We start from the raw sequence: 19,764 nt of genomic DNA on the forward strand, positions 1-19,764 counted from the left end.
CTGATTCTCCCTCTCCCACTCCCCCTGCTTGTGTTCCCTCTCTCGCTGTGTCTCTCTCTGTCAAATAAATAAATAAATAAAATCTTTAAATCTTTATTTCCTTCTTTCAATCACAAAAAGTCTATTTGAATACATGCTTATTATAAAACAGTTTTTTCAAAAACACAAATAAAAGAGTCCCATCTTACCTCTTACATCACCCCACTCCATTTTAGTTATCTATCTTGAACAGTTTTGGTGTGTATCATTCCCGATTTTTGTTTGCATATTTATGTAAATATATACAAATACCCATGTTTGGGTTCTTTTTTTTTTTTCTTTTAAAGGAAGAATATAGATGAAAGAAAACTATTTGAAAACCTTAAAAAGGAGATTCTTTTAAGATGTGTTGGATCCTGAATTGCAATAAAAATGATCACTCTGTCAAATAACAGTGTGTTTTGGAATTAGATTTTTGCATTTAATTTTATAAGATTTTAATCTTTATGCACATTTATGATATTATATACAATTGTTATATAATGTATTTACAAAAAGGATTTGGGGCAGCCATCTACTGTATTGATCAACTCCATGGTGAATCCATGATGAGTTGATTCATTTCAGGCTTTAAGTGCATCTTGCATATTTTATTGGCTCTCCCCAATTCATCATAGCATCATAGCAAGGCTACACCCAAAAATTGTGATTACAGTAACTTAGACACAGGATTAGTAGTCAGAGTGCACATTTTTTGTTTACGTGATTCCTGTTAGTGTCTTGAAACTTTGAACCAAGAACTGCTACCATGAGCATTGTTATTATTTTGCCTAAATTACTGATTTTTAGTATCTTGTTTGTGATCAGGGAAGTTTGAACTAGGGGTGCCCAAAAAATACATTTTGGGTGCATAAATGGCCAAGTGTAAAAACTAGTATTCCACAGAGGCAATCATAAAATGAACCTGTGAGACAAAAGAAAAATCTGAAATTTCATTCCTGTTATTAAAAATTTATTATTAAAACATTATTAAAAAAACAACATTATAGTCATCATTACATTTCAAAGGTTTGAGCTTATTTTATAGGAAAAATAATTTCTCAGCAATACTGGTGTTCCTGGATTGTACTTGTGGTCACCAAACTACACACTTTCAGTGCTAAAAAGCCACTTCCTTTCAGCTGCAAGGTATTTTGGGTACCTCATTTTTATTTAACACTTTTTCCTTCATTCTTTTTCATTATTATGTCTGGACTGAAAATGATTTATCAGGAATTTTGGAGATTTTCCACCTCATGAAAACTGGTGACGAGTTCACTGCCTGCCTTTAATTCATTCTCACAACTTGTGAATAATTCCCAGTTAGGATGTTTACTTAAATGACCCATAGCTAAATAGAATTTAAAGACTAAAAGTTAGGGGTGCCTGGCTGGCTCAGTGGGTAGAGCTTGTGACTCTTGATCTTGGGGTTATGAGCTCAAGCCCCTCATCGGATATAGAGATTACTTTAAAAAATCTTAAGTAAAAGGGCGGGGTGCCTGGGCATTGTCTATCTTCGGCTCAGGTCATGATCCCAGGGTCCTGGGTTCGAGCCCCAAATCTGGTTCCATGCTCAGCAGGAAGCCTGCTACTCCCTCTCCTACTCCCTCTGCTTGTGTTCCCTCTCTCACTGTCTCTCTCTCTTCAAATAAATAAAATCTTTTTTAAAAAATCTTTAAAAAAAACCTTAAAAGTTAAACACAGTTCTTTTTTTTTTTTTTTTTAAGATTTTATTTATTTGACAGAGACACAGCAAGAGAGGGAACATAAGCAGGGGGAGTGGGAGAGGGAGAAGCAGGCTTCCCGCTGAGCAGGGAGCCCGATGCGGGGCTGGATCCCAGGACCCTAGGATCATGACCTGAGCCGAAGGCAGACGCTTAAGGACTGAGCCACCCAGGCGCCCTTAAACACAGTTCTTAAATATTTTTGTTTAATGAATACTAACATAATGAATAATTTTACCAAGATTAGAATTAGAATTAATTTCTGTCACTGTGCTTTATACTTTTATTTAAATTTCATAAACATCGGGGTACCTGGGTGACTCAGTTGGTTAAGTGTCTGACTTGATTTCAGCTCAGGTCCTGATCTCACGGGTCATGGGATAGAGCCCTGTGTTGGGCTTTGCGCTCAGCAGAGAGTCTGCTTGAGGTTCTCTCTCTCTCTCCCTCTCCCTCTGCCCCTCCCTTCACTCATGTGCTCTCTCTGTAAATGAATAAATCTAAAAAAATAAATTTCATAGACATCTGTTGATCAAAAAAATGTTTTTCTTTAAGTTACCTAATGTACTCTTTTTTTTTTTTCTTAAGATTTTATTTATTTATTTTGAGAGAGAGAATGAGATAGAGAGATCATGAGGGTCAGAGGGAGAAGCAGACTCCCTGCTGAGCAGGAAGCCTGATGTGGGACTCGATCCCAGGACTCCAGGATCATGACCTGAGCCGAAGGCAGTCGCTTAACCAACTGAGCCACCCAGGTGCCCCCTAATGTACTCTTTTTTAATATTTATATTATGCTAGTCTATTTCTCAGTAAGTCAACTGTGTGAAAGTTCTTGTTTTTGTCCTAAAACTAATCTGTCACAGTCATTTATTATTGCAACATTTTATTCCTGCAGCCTATATATATATATATATATATATATATACACACACTCAGTGATCTCAAGTTGAGATATATATATATATATATATATATATATATATATATATATATATATCAACTCACTGGTAGAATTTTGAAATAGGATGTACCTGAGGCAATTTTTTGCCTTTTAAATAAAGAATGCTTGTCATGTTTGTCTGTATTTGGAAATGAATACTTATCATTTAGATAAGTTAGAATATCCATCTTATTCTCATTACTGCCTTATTCTCATCTGACCTCATTATCTTAGATATGTGTGGACACACTGTTCAGGGATGCTAGCATTAGGCTGTTCAGTTTTCCAAAGGCTGAAATCCAAGCCAAATAGTAGATTTTGGCTGAATACTAAGGCAAAGCCAACTTTTGGTGCATCTGAACTTGAAGTTCACTAAAGCAACAGTAAACCAGGTTCTGTGCATAAGATGATTCAAGGAAAAATTTTCATACTGTGGCACTGATATAGACTCTACATTATAATAATCACCAGAAATAAAGATGTTTCTCGGGTGCCTGGGTGGCTCAGTTGGTTAAGCGACTGCCTTTGGCTCAGGTCATGATCCTGGAGTCCCTGGATCGAGTCCCACATCGGGCTCCCTGCTCGGCAGGGAGTCTGCTTCTCCCTCTGACCCTCCCCCCTCTCATGTGCTCTCTCTCTCAAATAAATAAATAAATAAAACCTTTAAAAAAAAAAAAAAAGATGTTTCTCCCCCCTGGAACTACCCCAGGAAGGAAACATTTGATTGTTGCAAAATCCTACATTAGTTTTATAGAATGTTAAAATTATAAAGGGGCGCCTGGGTGGCTCAGTCGTTAAGCGTCTGCCTTCGGCTCAGGTCATGATCTCAGGGTCCTGGGATCGAGCCCCACATCGGGCTCCCTGCTCGGCGGGAAGCCTGCTTCTCCCTCTCCTACTCCCCCTGCTTGTGTTCCCTCTCTCCCTGTGTCTCTTTGTGTCAAATAAATAAAATCTTAAAAAAAATTATATAAATATATTGTTTGTCCTCATGATTTAAATGACAGTATGAATTCTTTAAGAACTGGGACTATGAGTTCTTTAAGACCTGGGAACTTGTGCTAATATGTATGGTTGCTTAACCATTCTTTTTTTTAAATCACAAAAAATGAGAAATGCTAGTGTATGGCTGCATTAGGACTATATGGCCCTGTAGGGGAGGGAAATATCTCTTAATATATATCCCCCGTCGTTTTAGTTGTTATTGAAGAGCCTGGATTATTTAACAGACTTAGAAAGAACGTCCAAATACAGTTCAAAGAGGTTTACTGACAGTATCATAAGAGCCTAAAGCAACAAACAAAAATGTGATCACAACACAACCCCTGGCAATACCATGACCCAATTGGAAACTCCTTTTAGGATATAATGGATACGGAGCAATCCATCTGAAAGTACTTGCCAGCACTTAATGAAATGTGCTAGGAACTGATAGGCAAAGAAGTTAAGTCTGGTTTCTACTCGCAAGGACTTTGTGTGTGAGTTGTGAAATTTGAGGTAGTGCATGAAAGAGGGACTGGTAATTGCAGGTAATAAACTGAAGATGTCACACGAGTGCTTTAGACTATAAGGGCTATAGGCGTTAAGAGCAGGAAAGTATCAGCTTTAGCAGGATGATTAAGGAAGACCTCTTGGAGGAGATGGTATTTAAGCGGGGCCGTCACTTCACCTGTCATTTATTATGTGTTTTGAATGGGCCAGCCATTGTAATTGTGAAGATGAATAAACAGAAGTAAGACTGGAGAGATAGGTAGGTCCACACTGGGCAGGGGTTTGAATGCCCAACTGAGGAATTCAGACTTTATCCTATAGGCCAGTGCTGTCCAGCAGAATTTTCCTCACGATGGAAATGTTCTGTTCTGCCCTGTACAATATGAGAGCCACTAGCCACATGTAACTGTGGACCACTTTAAAAAGGGCTAGTGCAACGGAGCAACTGGATTTTTAAAAATTTTAATTAAATTTACAAAACACACGCGGTTCGTAGCTACTGTATTGAACAGCGCAGCTCTAGGCAGTAGGTAACGTCTGCCAGTTTTTTTTTTAATATCTGCCAATTTTTAAGCTGATAAATGATATACTTAAAAGGACATTTTAAGATTGGTTTTGCACAAGATGGACTGAAGAAAGCCAGAGGTAGGGAAACCAAGTAGGAGGAGATTATTGCAGTCATCTAGGTTAGAGGTGCCAGTGATTGATTCAGGAGAGTGCTGGTGGGAATGACAAGGACTGGATTCAGAAACAGTTCTAAGAATTAGTAGGATTTGACGACTAACTGAGAGTACAGGAGAGCAGTCAAATGGAGTCCCGAGTTTTTAGCCTGAGTGAATATGAGAATGGTGATATCCATTAAGGAGCTGCTGTTGAGAGCAAAAAAACCATTTTTTTTTTTCTTGTATGCACATCCGGTTTGAAATGAGTGTGGGCAGGGCTAATATCAGCCATAATGTGAAGCCTAACAGATAGACAAATAACACTGCAGCTCAGCAAGGAAGCCAGGAGAAGAGATGGAGGCCTGACAGTAATAAACAGAGACGATAAAAACACGAGAGTAGGGCGCCTGGGTGGCTCAGATGGTTAAGTGTCTGCCTTCGGCTCAGGTCATGATCTCAGGGTCCTGGGATCGAGTCCCGCATCGGGCTCCCTGCTCCTTGGGAGCCTGCTTCTCCCTCTGCCTTTCTCTCTCACTCTGTCTCAAAAAAAACAAAACAAAACAAAAAAAACCCACGAGAGTAAGTGACATTGGAAGGAAGGAAAAGGGAAAAGAGTGGTGAGAACTGAGTACCAAACTTTTAGACTCTATCCACATCTAAATAAAAACTGAAAAGCTGAATTCCCACCTACAGGGGAATCATTGGATACAATATGGCATGCCTTGCAGCTACTTAAAAGATTGAGGGAGCTCTATTTTTATTGACTTGGAAAGGTACCCATGATTTAAAATAAATTAGTGAATAATATGTAACATATGATCCTTGTGGTAACTGTCATTTTTTGAAAACCCCTTCCCTAATTTGGGGGCAACTGCCCTTTGTGTGAGTCTTGGTGGGAGGCAGAGTCCCATCACCCTATCACAGAAGCCTTTGTGGGGAGACCCTCTCTCCATCCTGGCAGCTAGAGCAGGGCATGGAAGCTAGGCTTAGCCAGTGGGAGGTTTCCCCCTGGACCCCCATTCGGCATCTTAAGCAATTGCCATCAAAGAAGGGGCACTGAAGTTAGATTTTCAGGTGCTAATGTGTGGGGGAGAGAGTGATGGCATGGTTTATTCTGCCTAGCCACACTTGGTTCCTGCTTGTTTTCTGAGCCTGATTCTCGAGCCGCCTTTTTTTGCTTAAATTAGCCAGAGTGGTCTCTGTTGTTAGTACCCAGGAACTTTGACTTATACCCTGACTTTTTGTTTAAAAGAAAAACAAACTGGGGCACCGGGTTGGCTCAATCGGGTGGGCATCTGCCTTCGGCTTGGGTAATGATCAGGTCCTGGGATCTACCCCTGCATCGGGCACCCTGCTCAGTGGGGGTGTCTCCTTCTCCCTCTAACCCTCCCCCCTGCTTATGCTCTTGCTCACTCTGTCTCTCTCAAATGAATAAATAAAAAAATCTTTAAAAAGAAATAAAAGGAAAAAAACTTAGCACGTAATAGAATTCTTCTTATTTTATTATTATTTTTTTTATTTTTTTATTTTTTGGTAGGTTTCTTTAATGGTTTCAAAGGCTGCACACCAAATCGTTAACAGTGCTTTTATCAAGGATTTGAGATTGGGGAGGGGAGGTGTTGGCATAGGGGAGGAAGAAACGTTTCATTTTATTTTAGACACTTCTGGTTTGTCTGAATTTCATTGCAGTGAGCATGTACTACTTTAGTAATTTAAATGCCTGGAAAAAAATTATGAGAAAATGCAAGATAATACTTTCCTAACTTTGCATTATTGTGAAAGATTGTTGCAAGGAGCAAATGATAGGGAATGTGAAAATGGTCTGAAAATTATTAAGTGCTATTTGAATATGAGGAAGTAGGAAGGACAACAGTGACTTTGTTGAGTGTCATTTCACTGTGGAGGTAAAAACCTTCTTGAAGGGAGTTGAGGAAATAAGTGCTAATAAAGTCAGGGATGTGAATATCAATTAATGCAGTTTGCCAGTGAAAGAATAGAAATTAGAGGGCGCCTGGGTGGCTCAGTTGGTTAAGCGACTGCCTTTGGCTCAGGTCATGATCCTGGAGTCCTGGGATCGAGTCCCACATCGGGTTCCCTGCTTAGCAGGGAGTCTGCTTCTCCCTCTGACACTCCCCCCTCCTGTGCTCTCTCTCTCTCTCTCTCATTCTCTCTCTCAAATTAAAAAAAAAAAATCTAAAAAAAAAAGAATAGAAATTAGATGGTGAAAGAAGTCTTTCTCAGTTTTGCTTTGATTTTTTTTTTTTTAGAGAGAGAGAAAGAGAAAATGTGAGTGGTGGGAGACGCAGAGGGAAAGGGAGAGAGAGAGAGAATCCTCAGACTCCCTGCTGAGCTCAGAGCCCAACAACGGGGGCTCCGTCTCACGACCCCGAGACCATGACCTGAGCTGAAATCAGGATTTGAACGCTCAACCGACTAAGCCACCCAGGCACCCCTCAGTTTTTTAATTTGAACACTTTTTTTCTTTAAAGATTTTATTTATTTATTTGCCAGAGAGAGACACAGCAAGAGAGGGAACATAAGCAGGGGGAGTGGGAGAGGGAGAAGCAGGTTCCCCGCATAGCAGGGAGCCCAGTGCAGGGCTCCTTCCCAGGACCCTGGGATCATGACCTGAGCCGAAGGCAGACGCATAACGACTGAGCCACCCAGGCGCCCCTAATTTGAAAACTTTTTTAAGTTGAAAGTACCATACCCAATATAGCCTCAATCTGTATTCAAGAATTATTAACATTTTGCTACATCTGTTTGATCTCTCTGCATTTCTATATCAAATGTATAGGGTTTCATGGTTTTGTTTTTTGCTAAACTGTTTGAAAGCAAACTGTAGGCATCATGACACTTTACCCCAAATACTTCAGCATCATATTTTAATGGTAAGGACATTCTCCTACATAACCACAATACCATGTTCACACTTAAGGAAATGAATAACTCTACAATATCTTCTAATACCTGTTGCATATTCAAATTTCTCCAATTCTAAAAATATCTTTTTTTTTTTTTTAATAGAAAATTTTATTTCCTTGGGATACCTGGGTGGCTCAGTCGGTTAAGCATCTGCCCTCGGCTCAGGTCATAATCCCAGGGTCCTGGGATCAAGCCCCACCTCGGGCTCCTTGCTCAGCAGGGAGCCTGCTTCTCCCTCTGCCTGCCACTCCCCTTGCTTGTGCTCGCTCTCTCTCTCTGACAAATAAATAAATCTTCCAAAAAAATTTTATTTCCTCAATTCAAGAGCCAATCAAAGTTTATATATTGCATTTGCTTGTTATGGCTCAGTAGTGTCTTTTAATCTGTCAAATTCCTTCATCCTTTTATCCCCTTGAAATATTGACCTGTGAAAGGCCTAAGCCAATTGTCTTGTAAAATGTCCTACATTTTGGATTTGTCTGATTATATTCTCCTGGTAAATCTTTCCTTTTTACTGATTTCAGACAACCTGTATCCAAAGGGATGGAGTTGGGAAAAGGAAGACTTCTCAGGACGGGGCTGAATGCGTTGTATCAGGCAGTACACCCAGTTCATGGCCTTGTCTGGACTGATGGGCGTCAGGTAGTCCTGACTGATTTACAGCTTCACGGTGGAGAGGCCAGGTTTGGGGACTCCAAGGTCATTGGACAGTTTGAACATGTGTACGGAGTGTCCTGGGCACCCCCTGCTGTGGCCGACGTGCCCGCCGTGCTCGCCATCCAGCACAAGAAGCATGTCGCTGTGTGGCAGCTCTGTCCCAGCACTACGGAGACAAGCAGATGGCTGATGTCACAGACCTGTGAGATTAGAGAATCACTTCCTGTCCTTCCCCAGGGCTGTGTGTGGCATCCAAAGAGTCCTGTCCTGGCTGTGTTGACGGCACAGGATGTGTCCGTCCTCCCAAGCGTCCACGGTGACGATCCCCGGGTGAAAGGAGACGTCGACACGGGGGGCCTCATTCACTGTGCCTGTTGGACCCAGGATGGCCGGAGGCTGGTGGTGGCAGTTGGCAGCAGCCTGCATTCCTATATTTGGGACAGTGCTCAGAAGACTCTTTGCAGGTGCTCCTTCTACCCGGTGTTCGCTGTGGACAGCTACGTGCGCTCCATGGGAGCCACCGCGGACTCACAGGTCGCTGTGGTGACTGAGCTTCCGCTAGCTAAGATTTGTGGCTTAAATGCATCCGAAGCCTTTGATGTTCCCGCTGGTGGGGAAGACACCCGTCTGTGTGCCTCACCGGCTACTGATGAAGCACCCACCGGAGATCAGGGGGCGGTTGCTTCCGAAACACACTTTGAAACCTCAGTTTCTCCCGTTTCTTCTTCCTTTTCAGATTCTCTGGATCTAACTCATATACATTCCAATGCCGCCAGATCTGAGGGTGGTTCTCTTATTCGTCTAAGAAAAAAGGACTACTTGACAGGAACCGGCCTGGATTCTTCACATTTGGTCCTTGTGACCTTTGAGAAAGAGGTCACCCAGACCAGAAAAGTCACCATTCCCGGGATGCTGGCTCCCGATCTAATAGCATTTAATCCTAAAGCACAGGTGCTGGCGGTGGCTTCCAATACGTACCATGTCATCTTTATCTATTCTGTCATTCCATCGTGTGTGCCAAATATCCGGCAGATTCAGTTAGAGAGAAGTGAAAAGCCGAAAGGCATATGCTTCTTGACAGATAAGTTATTACTGATTTTGGTAGGAGAACAAAAATCCACTGATTCAGCATTTCTTCCTTCTTCGAAGACTGATCAATATATCATTCGTTTGACTGTTAGAGAAGTAACATTGGAAGAAGAATCTCCAGTAACAACAGCACGTGAAAACCAGAGTGGAGGCTCTACTCTCAGTACTCTATTAAATAGAACAGAGAGAAAAAAGCTAATTGAAAGTCTTTCCCCAGATTTTTGTCACCCAAACAGAGGGCTCTTAACAGCTAATGGCAGGGGGCAAAGTGGGAGGCCTGGAAAAACCCTTATTAAAGAAATCAAAAGTCCTCCCACCAGTGTCTGTGACGGCCCCATCGCCCTTGACGCTCTAGATGCTGAGCCCGTTAACCGCTCGGTAACGCTGGCCAGATCCAGCAGCACACCCCACCACACCCCAACTCCCGAACCTCCTGATTGGCCTCCAAGCAAGAACTTACAAAGGGAAAAGGAAATTTCCCGGCTGTCTAAGGAAATGGAAATTTTATCTAGGACCCTGACTGAAGTGCAGCGACGTCTCTCTGAACTCACAGACGTTCTACAAAAGGAGAAGTCCTCTCCTGGGTATCCACGCTCTCAGGACCCGCCCTATGTGCACGTCGCTTATCAGGTAACTTCTCCTTTGAGGAGCTGCCCCTGTACGTGAAAGCTCCTGCAGCCAGTGGGTACTGACAAGAAAAGCTCATTGACGAGCAAGATGGTGTTGTAGCTGAACTTCATGAGCTGGGCGTGTTACGTTACGGGCGAGTTCTACCTCTAGGTTGGTTGGCTGCCAGCCAGATGGGCACGCATATCAGCGTACGCTGGGGTTGTGTCACCTGCCTGGTGTAAAATATGAATGATTGTACTCATCCTGGCAATTTATATTTAAAAAAAAAAAAAAGAACTCTCCTTATTGTGCTATTTCACTGTGGGAAACTTTTCCTTATGCATTGCAGAGAGAAAGGTTAGGTCGATTTAGAAAGATTTAATGCATGTGCAAATATATCATTATTACATGAATGGGGTCATAGCTGATCTGTTTTTATCATGAACATTTTCATTCCCCGTTGAACGTGGCCCTGCCCCCTGCCATAACTCACTTTAATTCACGGCTTAACGTGGCTCCCTCCATTATTTTAGTTCATACTCCTGTAATCTTACACACTTCTTTGTATACAGAGGTCTATAGATGCAGGGGTGGTGGTGTTTTACAAAAATTGTTTTACAAAAATGGGGTCATAGGGTGCACTCTCTGTGCTGAGAGTACACCGTTTATGTAGCTGGGCCCTTGGTGGACATTCACGTTGCCTTTAGCTCTTCACTTCTCTTCAGTCACTCCCAGTCCTGCTGTAGTGGTACCCTTATATGTAGCTGTTTGTATTCCTACTTTTATTTCTGTTGGGTTGGTTCCCAGAAGTGGAAGTGCTAATTTGAGGAGTATATATATATATATATGTTTCTACTTTTCACAGAGTTGCCAGATTGCCTCTCAAAAGATTTTTTACTTAATGCATCATCACATACCCCTTCTCAACCTAGGAGACTGTCCTTTTCCTCACAGCCCCACCAGTCTGATAAGTGTGAAGTGCTTTTCACTTTTATCCATTTGTATTTCCTTTACTATTAGTATGTCTTCATGGTTTTTGGCCAATTGAATATGAATTGCCTATTGCTCATTTTTTTCCTATTGAGTTATCAGTTTATTTTTTTTAAGAGTGATTTTATTTTATTTTTATTTATTTATTTTTTTTAAGATTTTATTTATTTGACAGAGACAGCGAGAGAGGGAACACAAGCAGGGGGAGGAGGAGAGGGAGAAGCAGGCTTCCCGCAGAGCAGGGAGCCCGATGCAGGGCTCGATCCCAGGACCCTGGGATCATGACCCGAGCCGAAGGCAGACGCTCAACGACTGAGCCACCCAGGCGCCCCAAGTTATCAGTTTATAAGAGGTTTTTGTAGAGGGGCGCCTGGGTGGCTCAGTTGGTTGAGCGACTGCCTTCGGCTCAGGTCATGATCCTGGAGTCCCGGGATCGAGTCCCGCATCGGGCTCCCTGCTCAGCGGGGGGTCTGCTTCTCCCTCTGACCCTCTTCCCTCTCGTGCTCTCTGTCTCTCATTCTCTCTCTCAAGTAAATAAATAAAATCTTTAAAAAAAAAAAAAAGAGGTTTTTGTAGATTATAGAAATCAATAGGGGTGCCTAGGTGGCTCAGTCAGTTAAGCGGCTGCCTTCGGTTCAGGTCATGATCCTGGGATCCTGGGATCAAGCCCCGCAGCCGGCTCCCTGCTCATCAGGGGATCTGCTTCTCCCTCCCCCTGCTGTTGTGCTCTTGCTTGCTTTCTCTCTCTCTCTCTCCCTCTCAAATAAATAAAAATAAAATCTTAAAAAAAAAACACTACTGTTTGACCAACTCCAGATGTAGGTTTTTAAATGAACCAAAGAATAGTTTAAAACTGAATTAAGGGCGCCTGGGTGGCTCAGTTGGTTGGGCGACTGCCTTCGGCTCAGGTCATGATCTGGGAGTCCCTGGATCGAGTCCCGCATCGGGCTCCCTGTTCGGCAGGGAGTCTGCTTCGTCTTCTGACCCTATCCCCTCTCATGTGCTCTCTGTCTCTCTCATTCTCTCTGTCTCAAATAAATAAATAAAATCTTTAAAAAAAAAAAAAAACTGAATTAAAATTTTTTTATTGTGAAAAATTTCAAACATATTCTTTATTATGAAAAATTGTAAACATAAAGACTACATAATGAAATCCTTTTAATATCTGTCATCTGGATTTAACAGTTGTTAACATTTTGCCATAATTGCTTCTTTTTTTTTTTAAATTCCTAAAATATTTTAAGTAGGAATGTCATGGTATTTAACCCATAAATATTTTGAGATCTAATCCTTTTGTTGTGTTAAATAATGTAGCCAAAAGCTCCTTATTTACAACTGTTCTAGTTTTTTTTTTTCCTTTTAAAGATTTTATTTGTTTATTTGAGAGAGGGAGAGTGAGAGAGAGAGAGAGAGCACTAGCGGGGCCAGGAGCAGAGGGAGAGGGAGAAGCAGACTCCCAGTTGAGCAAGGAGCCCATGTGGAGCTCAGTCCCAGGACCCTGGGATCACAACCCGAGCCGAAGGCAGATGCCCAACTGACTGAGCCACCCAGGCGCCCCACAGCTGGTTTAGTTATAATGATAGTAAATAGGATTCTAAAAAACTACTTACACATTCTGTTCTTAAGAAATGTTAACTCTGGGGCGCCTGGGTGGCTCAGTCGGTTGAGCAACTGCCTTCGGCTCAGGTCGTGATCCTGGAGTCCCGGGATCGAGTCCCGCATCGGGCTCCCTGCTCAGTGGGGGGTCTGCTTCTCCCTCTGACCCTCCTCCCTCTCATGCTCTCTGTCTCTCATTCTCTCTCTCGCAAATAAATAAATAAAATCTTAAAAAAAAAAAAGAAAAAGGGGCGCCTGGGTGGCTCAGTTGGTTAGGCGACTGCCTTCGGCTCAGGTCATGATCCTGGAGTCCTGGGATCGAGTCCCACATTGGGCTCCCTGCTCAGCAGGGAGTCTGCTTCTCCCTCTGGCCCTCCTCCCTCTCGTGCTCTCTCTCATTCTCTCTCTCGCAAAAAAAAAAAAAGGAAAAAAAAAAAGAAATGTTAACTCTGTTGCTTCTGCAATCAGTTTAACAACTTTTATTTTTATATTTGAAGAAATCTTATTATGTAGGTCCTGTTGTTGAAAAAAGAGCTGTACTCCTCTGCAATGGCAAACTAAGGCTCAGTACAGTCCAGCAGACTTTCGGCCTCTCTCTTGTCGAAATGCTCCATGGTAGGTAGAATTCAAGAAATTGGTTCTACCCCACACTCCCTCCCTCTACCATCTATTTTGTAACTTTCATTGATAATAAAGGTGAAGTTTACAAACCATTCAGTGATTCACGAGGAAGTTAACAAATATTTTTCATTGCTTACTGTATACCCAAGTCTATCATAGGTACCGAAACACATGGGAAATACAGGTTCCGCCCTTGAGGAACTTACAGCCTAGCTGGAAGACCTAAATGTACACAGGAAAAACCTGGAAGAGTTACAAAGCAATATATAACAGCTGCAAAGGAATGACATTAAAACCACATATATACTTGTTGCACTAAACATAAAGATCATAGCAGCATTGCAGAATATTTCTTAAAGGAGTTGGTCATTTTAATATGCAGCAAACATGGGATGAGAAGGGTATCCCTAAATGCCAGCGAACTGAGCTGTGCCTACTCTTGAAATGCACAGCGTGGTGGGTTTTTTATGCCTCATTCTTCTAATGGTAGCCACCATGTTGAACATGAGATCTGTTTTTAGCACCAGCATTTTTTTGTTTTGACACATGCCTTTGTGATATGATTTGATAACTGTCATCTGTCCTGGGTGGAGTTACTATTCCATTCCGGGTGTACCATATTTCACTTCACCATATTTTCTTTGACCTTCCAGTGGTTTCCAGTTTCAGCAGCATACATAGCACTGATAAAAACCTCTCTGCATATTTTACATGTTGTTCTTGGAAAGTATAGATTTTTCAGAAGTGAAATTACAGGGTCAAAGGTGAGGCACAGTAGATTTGAAAGAACCAGAGAAGGTCCAGGCATGTGTTAAGGCCACTGGCCCTAGGTTACTGCAGAACAAACCATTCAGGATTATCTGGACCATTCTAATCTAACAGTAGTCAGCTAAGCGTCCTTAGGTGTCTAGAGGTTGGTAATGATCTAAAGAGTAAAGGTTCCTCCAGAGAGTAGCTGTTCCCACCTTCACCTAGTTTCTGGAGAAATGCTTAAGAGCGAGTAGATAGGGACACTCCACACACAACCCCTAACACATGTGCGCTATATACACAATCAGATGCATAGCACTGAGTGATAAATGCCTCGCCTGGGTAAAGATGGATGTCCCCTAGCTATGCCTACGTCGTCAATGCCATCAATACCCGCTCCTGCCATATAATGTCACCCTCAGTAGTGCTCAGTCCTTCCGTCTACCCAGTTGTCTGCACAGTCTTACAATGATCAGTTCAATATTATCAACTACTCTATTCTTATCCTCAAAAAAAATCTGCCTTCTTCTTCTTCATAGAATAAGATGAGATATCCTAAGTTTCCTGTGTGTTTATTTCACTTTGCAGACTCGCACTGGATCCTTCTCTGTGCTGATAGCGAAGGCTTCATCCCGTTAACATTCACAGCCACCCAGGAAATAACCATCAGAGATGGCAGCGCAAATGTCTTCACGGACTCTGTCTCAGAGTCTTAACCCTGCTCCTTCTCTTGAAGTCTTGAGAGACCTGACTGTCGAGAGCGTAGACGCCACCGGCTGATCTACCCATTTAGGCAGTATGGCTTGATACCCTTTCAGATGAGGCCATTCAGACAATATCTCTTTTCCACCGTGGACTCTCCTCAGCTGGGATTTGCACAGTCGCTCAGAGATGAAGCACCTGCTGTGGTTGGCTCGGCCGCTTTTCCTCCTTGTCCCCCCACCCCACCCCACCCCCACCGCCCTGGGCTGCAGCTCCCTGCTCTCTGGCAGAACTCAGTCTTTGTTAGATGGCTCAAAAAGTGGTTGTTTACGTATTCATGGCTGTGTGGTTTTGTCTAAGGGCAGAATTCCCAGAACAAAACAGTATTCTGGTGCCATATGGATTGTGTTTTATGGTTTCTCTGAGGCTTTCTGTCCCTTACCCAAAACTGTTAAAGCTGTGTTAGAGAAGCACTTAAAAGGTACTTCAGCATTGTTATAGATCATTTCCTTGGCTTAGAGATGAGAGTAGGAGGTACTGGAGAACATACGCTCCGACATATCCTTCTTACCCCAAACCAGCAGGAATCAGCAGAGCTCAAAAGAAGACAAAAAAATCGATTGACTTCTGTCCCCAGGGCAGAACAGGACGTAGTTCTGATGTTGGCTGGACCTGCCAGGATTTAAACCTAACTCTCTTGCTTCCTTAAAAAATTCTGGCCAACTAAGGTCCGAAAAACTAGCCCTGGGCAAATTGCAAATGAAATTTCGAGTGCTTTGACCCCTACTGGACCCCACTGGAGCATGTGCTTATGCTAATAGTGCGATGCCAAGCCCAGGTGACATCTAAGGCATGATTTCGTGCTGTGGCTACTCCTGATTTTCTCCCTGAAATGCCTTTTTTTTTTTTTTCTTTTTCCAGTTTTGGGATCATAAAAATATCCTATTTTTCTCCCAGTAGTCAGCTCCCTTAGTTAAATTGTCACTTTCATTTTGATGTTTCTCTTTTCCCTCCATTCAAGTCTTAGAGACCAGCAAAGAGTCTCTGAGAGAAAGTAGTTCAGAAAATTGGAAATTTCACTGAATCTGAGGTAGGTAAAAAGTACCAGCTTATTATAATTATGGGCTGAAGTGCCAACTTAGTAAACTGGAAAGAGCCCTGAATGCAACCTCAGATGGACACACCACTTCTCAAACAGGATCATAAATTTCAGTGACGGCAGCCTGACAAATTGATGAGTGTGTGGCTGGTCAGGGCACATCTGCAGATAAATTGTTTCAGCCAGAGAGGTTCCATTAGCACATATGCATCTTTTCCCCCCTTCCCTTGAAAATTATCTGGAAAGAAAGGTTTCGTGCCCTTGGGGACTCCTGTCTATCTGTTACCGTTTATGAAGATGGAACTGGGATAGGAAAGAGGCAAGGGCCCATTTTGTGGTTCAAATGCATTAGGCGGCTGCTGGAATAATGGAAGTGGAGGCCGCTGGTCTGTCATCAGGTGCCTGAGAGCTGTGGCCAAGGACAGCCTGAGGCCTGGCTCCATTTGCAGAGGAAGTGTCTGGGTGGGATGAAAGCACACTATTAGGATGCCTGGGGGGCCTGGGGACCCCGTAGTAAGATCAGGGCGGGTGCGTCAAGGTACAAGTTATATCCACCATTTCCCTGGTCAGATTCCTGTGAATGAGTCCATAAAGTCCCTAAAGCTTGTTGTGGCCGTTGTGAATGTTTTGATGGTATTTTCTCTGTGATTACTGCTGGCATAAAGAGAAGTTCTTGATTTCATGTTTGTGGACATTGTCTCTGTAGTTCTTCTGGTGGATGGTCTGGCACATAAATTATGTATTTCTTTACAACAAATCTGATTCCATGACAACTCTCCTACAAAAGAACGTTTCCTTGGCCCCTGCTATTATTATAGTCATTGGAGCAATAGAAGTTAATCCAGTATTTGCTGGCTTTGGATACAGGGACAGAAGAGCTATAATCTTTTAATTATTGTTTAATGTTCTGTTGAGAATATTTTGCATAAGGAAAGACGTTCTTTACAAATCCCGTTTGGTGCCCAAATTTTTCTAAATTTCGTATGGGTATTTATTATTTGATACACACAATACATATAAAGCATAGGAAGGCTTAATTAAAAAAAATTATTTATTTATTTATTAGAGAGAGAGCACAAGCAGGGGGAGTAGCGGAGGGAGAGGGAGAAGCAGCGCGGAGGGAGAGGGAGAAGCAGGTTCCCTGCTGAGCAGGGAGCTGGACACAGGGCTCAATCCCAGGACCCCAGGATCATGACCTGATCTGAAGGCAGCCGCTTAACCTGCAGAGCCACCCAGGTGCCCAGGAAGGCTTAATAATAAAATGAGCCACCTACCACCTAACTTAAGAACCAGAACATTACTAGAAACCATTCTGGATCCTTCTCTATAGAGATAACTGCACCCCAGAGGTAACTAATCTCTTGATTGTTGTAATGATCGTCCATTCCTTTCTTTTTTTTTTTTTTTTACCACAACCACCTGTACACATTGGCCTAAACAACATAGTGTTTATTTCCCCTTGTTTTTGAGCTTTATACAATGGTGTTATATTGTATATAGTCCTCTGCAGCTTAATGTTTTTCACTCACTATTGTTTCTAAGAACCATGCTTGTTAGGTGTTTGTTCTATTATTTTCACTGTTTTGAGTTACCATAATATATCCATTTTCCTGCTGTGCACATTTGCGCCGTTCCCTGGTTTTATTTTTGCAATTATACACAATATTGCCTTGAATATTCTTGTTAAGTATGTCCTGATGCAAGTATTTGAGAAGTCTCACTAGGGTCTTTTTTTTTTTTTTTTTTTTAAGATTTTATTTATTTAAGAGAGGGAGCCCCGTGTGAACGAGGGAGGTTGCAGAGGGAGAGAGAATCTCAAGCAGACTCCACGCTGAGCGCGGAGCCCCATGCAGGGCGGAACTCAGTCTCACAACTGTGAGATCCTGACCTGAGCCAAAATCAAGAGTCAGACGCTTAACTGACTAAGCCACCCATGTCCCCTCTCTGGGGTCTTTGACATAGATGTGGAATTGCTGGAGCACAAGGGGTGTGTAAATTCAAATTATTTTCCCAGGTGGTCACATCAGTCTTCACTCCCAGCAGCGATGTATCAGAGCTCCTATTGTTCTACATGTTCAAGGCTTCTTAACTTAGGACAATGGAGTAGTTTTAAATTGTTTCTCATTGTGATCCTAATTTTTATTTCCAGACCACCAGTGAAATTGAGCATCTTTCATCTGTTTATTGGCCATTTGAGTTTTCTCTTTTGCAAAACCCCTGTTTGTTTCTTTTGCCCCAATTTCTATCCAGTTGTCTTTTTCTTCTTGAGTTGTAGGGATTTGTTTTATATTCTAGATGTTGTTACTATGTGTGGCTAATATCTTCACCCATTTTGTGTCTTGTCTTTTCTCTTTAGGGTGTGTTTTGTTGAACAAACTGTTCATTTTAAGGAAGTCACATTTATCTATCTTTCCTTTTATGAAAGGTTTGCCTTTCACATTTCTTTCTTTTCTTTTTTTTTTTTTTTAAGATATTATTTATTTGACAGAGAGTGACACAGCAAGAGAAGGAACACAAGCAGAGGGAGTGGGAGAGGGAGAAGCAGGCTTCCCACTGAGCAGGGAGCCCGACGTGAGGCTCGATCCCAGGACCCTGGGATCATGACCCGAGCCGAAGACAGACACTTAACAACTGAGCCACCCAGGCACCCCTCACATTTATTTCTTTAATCAACATTCTGTTGGGTACTTGAGGGGAACCCTCTGAGTTTTCTCTCTGTGTAGCTCACTCCTGTTCAATATTCTGTCCTGCAAACTCTAGCCACTTTGGTCTCCCCAAACTCATCTTCTCAGCTGAGAGTCCTCTGGGCTCCAAATGGTTCTCTTCAGTGTCATCTGGAAACTCTCAAGGCAGTAAGCTGGGGTAAATCGTAAGCTTCACCTCATTTGTTTCCCATCTTCCAGAGATTCCTCCTTTGTTGCTTCATGCCCAGCATCTTGAAAACTGTGGTTTCATATATTCTCTCCATTTCTTTTTTATTGCTTCAGCTGAGAGGCTAGGTCTGGTCTCTACTATTCCATCATGGCCAAAAGCCAAAGTCTTTCCACAACCTGTTCATTTATTTCTAGATATTTTATATTTTTTGTTGCTACTGTTTAAAAATTATGTTTTATAACTGTTGCTGGCATATACAAATGTAATTTCTTTTTGTTAATTTTATATCCAATTATCTGGCTCTACTCCCTTATTCTAATAATTTATTTGTAGATTTTTTGGGTTTTCTGTGTAGGTAATCGTATTATTTACAAATAATGGCAATTTTGTTTCTTCCTTTCTAATTATTATACTATTACTACACTAGCTAGATCTGCTGATGAAGTGTTGACTAGAAGCAGTGATGGTGGGTATCCTTATTCCTGATTTTAAAGGGGCTATATCACCATTAAGAATGATGTTCACTATAGGTTTTTGGTAGATATCCTTTCTCAGGTTTAAAAATTTCCTTTTCCTCTTGGTTTGCTTAGTACTTTTATCATGAAATGGTATTAGCTTTTTATCAAATGATTCTGTATCTATTGAGAACACAATTTTTTTCCTCCTTTAATCTGTGGTAAGTTTCATTCGACAGATTTTTCTCGTGTGAAACAAACTTGGCATTCTTAGAATAAACCCAGTGTGTTCATGATACGCTTATTTTTTAGACATTGCCAGACTCCGTTTACTAATATTTTGTTTCGGATTCTTGCTTCCATGTTCTGTGTTCAAGATTAGCCTGTAAATTTCCTTTCCTTTCACTTTGCTTGTCTGGTTTTGGTATCAAATGTATTCTGGCCTGATATAAATGAGTTGCAGGGTTTGCCCTTTTTCTGTTCCCTAGAAAGGTTTTCATAAGCTATAAAATGATCCTTGATGAAAGTTTGATAGCACTTGGTAATATCATTTCGATCTCGTGTTTTC

The 19,764-nt window shown here is 42.0% G+C and overlaps 1 protein-coding gene across 2 annotated transcripts in view; it reads left to right on the plus strand.

Annotated features, from left to right (window-relative positions):
• The window catches only part of WDCP (WD repeat and coiled coil containing), a 21,513-nt gene extending 4,445 nt beyond the window's left edge, over positions 1-17,068 (plus strand). Inside the window, exons 2-4 of one of the 2 annotated variants that reach the window (XM_006744275.3) lie at positions 8,279-10,130; positions 13,193-13,310; positions 14,655-17,068. In XM_006744275.3, the coding sequence (XP_006744338.2) occupies positions 8,298-10,130; positions 13,193-13,310; positions 14,655-14,782 (2,079 nt within the window). In that variant the 5' untranslated portion in view covers positions 8,279-8,297 and the 3' untranslated portion in view covers positions 14,783-17,068. The remainder of the gene's footprint in view (positions 1-8,278; positions 10,131-13,192; positions 13,311-14,654) is intronic. The other variant, XM_081797122.1, reaches the window with a different exon arrangement.
• The last annotated feature ends 2,696 nt before the right edge of the window (positions 17,069-19,764 follow it).

This window comes from Leptonychotes weddellii, chromosome 10 (assembly GCF_054177405.1).
Source record: "Leptonychotes weddellii isolate Sample4059 chromosome 10, ASM5417740v2, whole genome shotgun sequence".
Classification (NCBI taxonomy): Eukaryota; Metazoa; Chordata; class Mammalia; order Carnivora; family Phocidae; genus Leptonychotes; species Leptonychotes weddellii.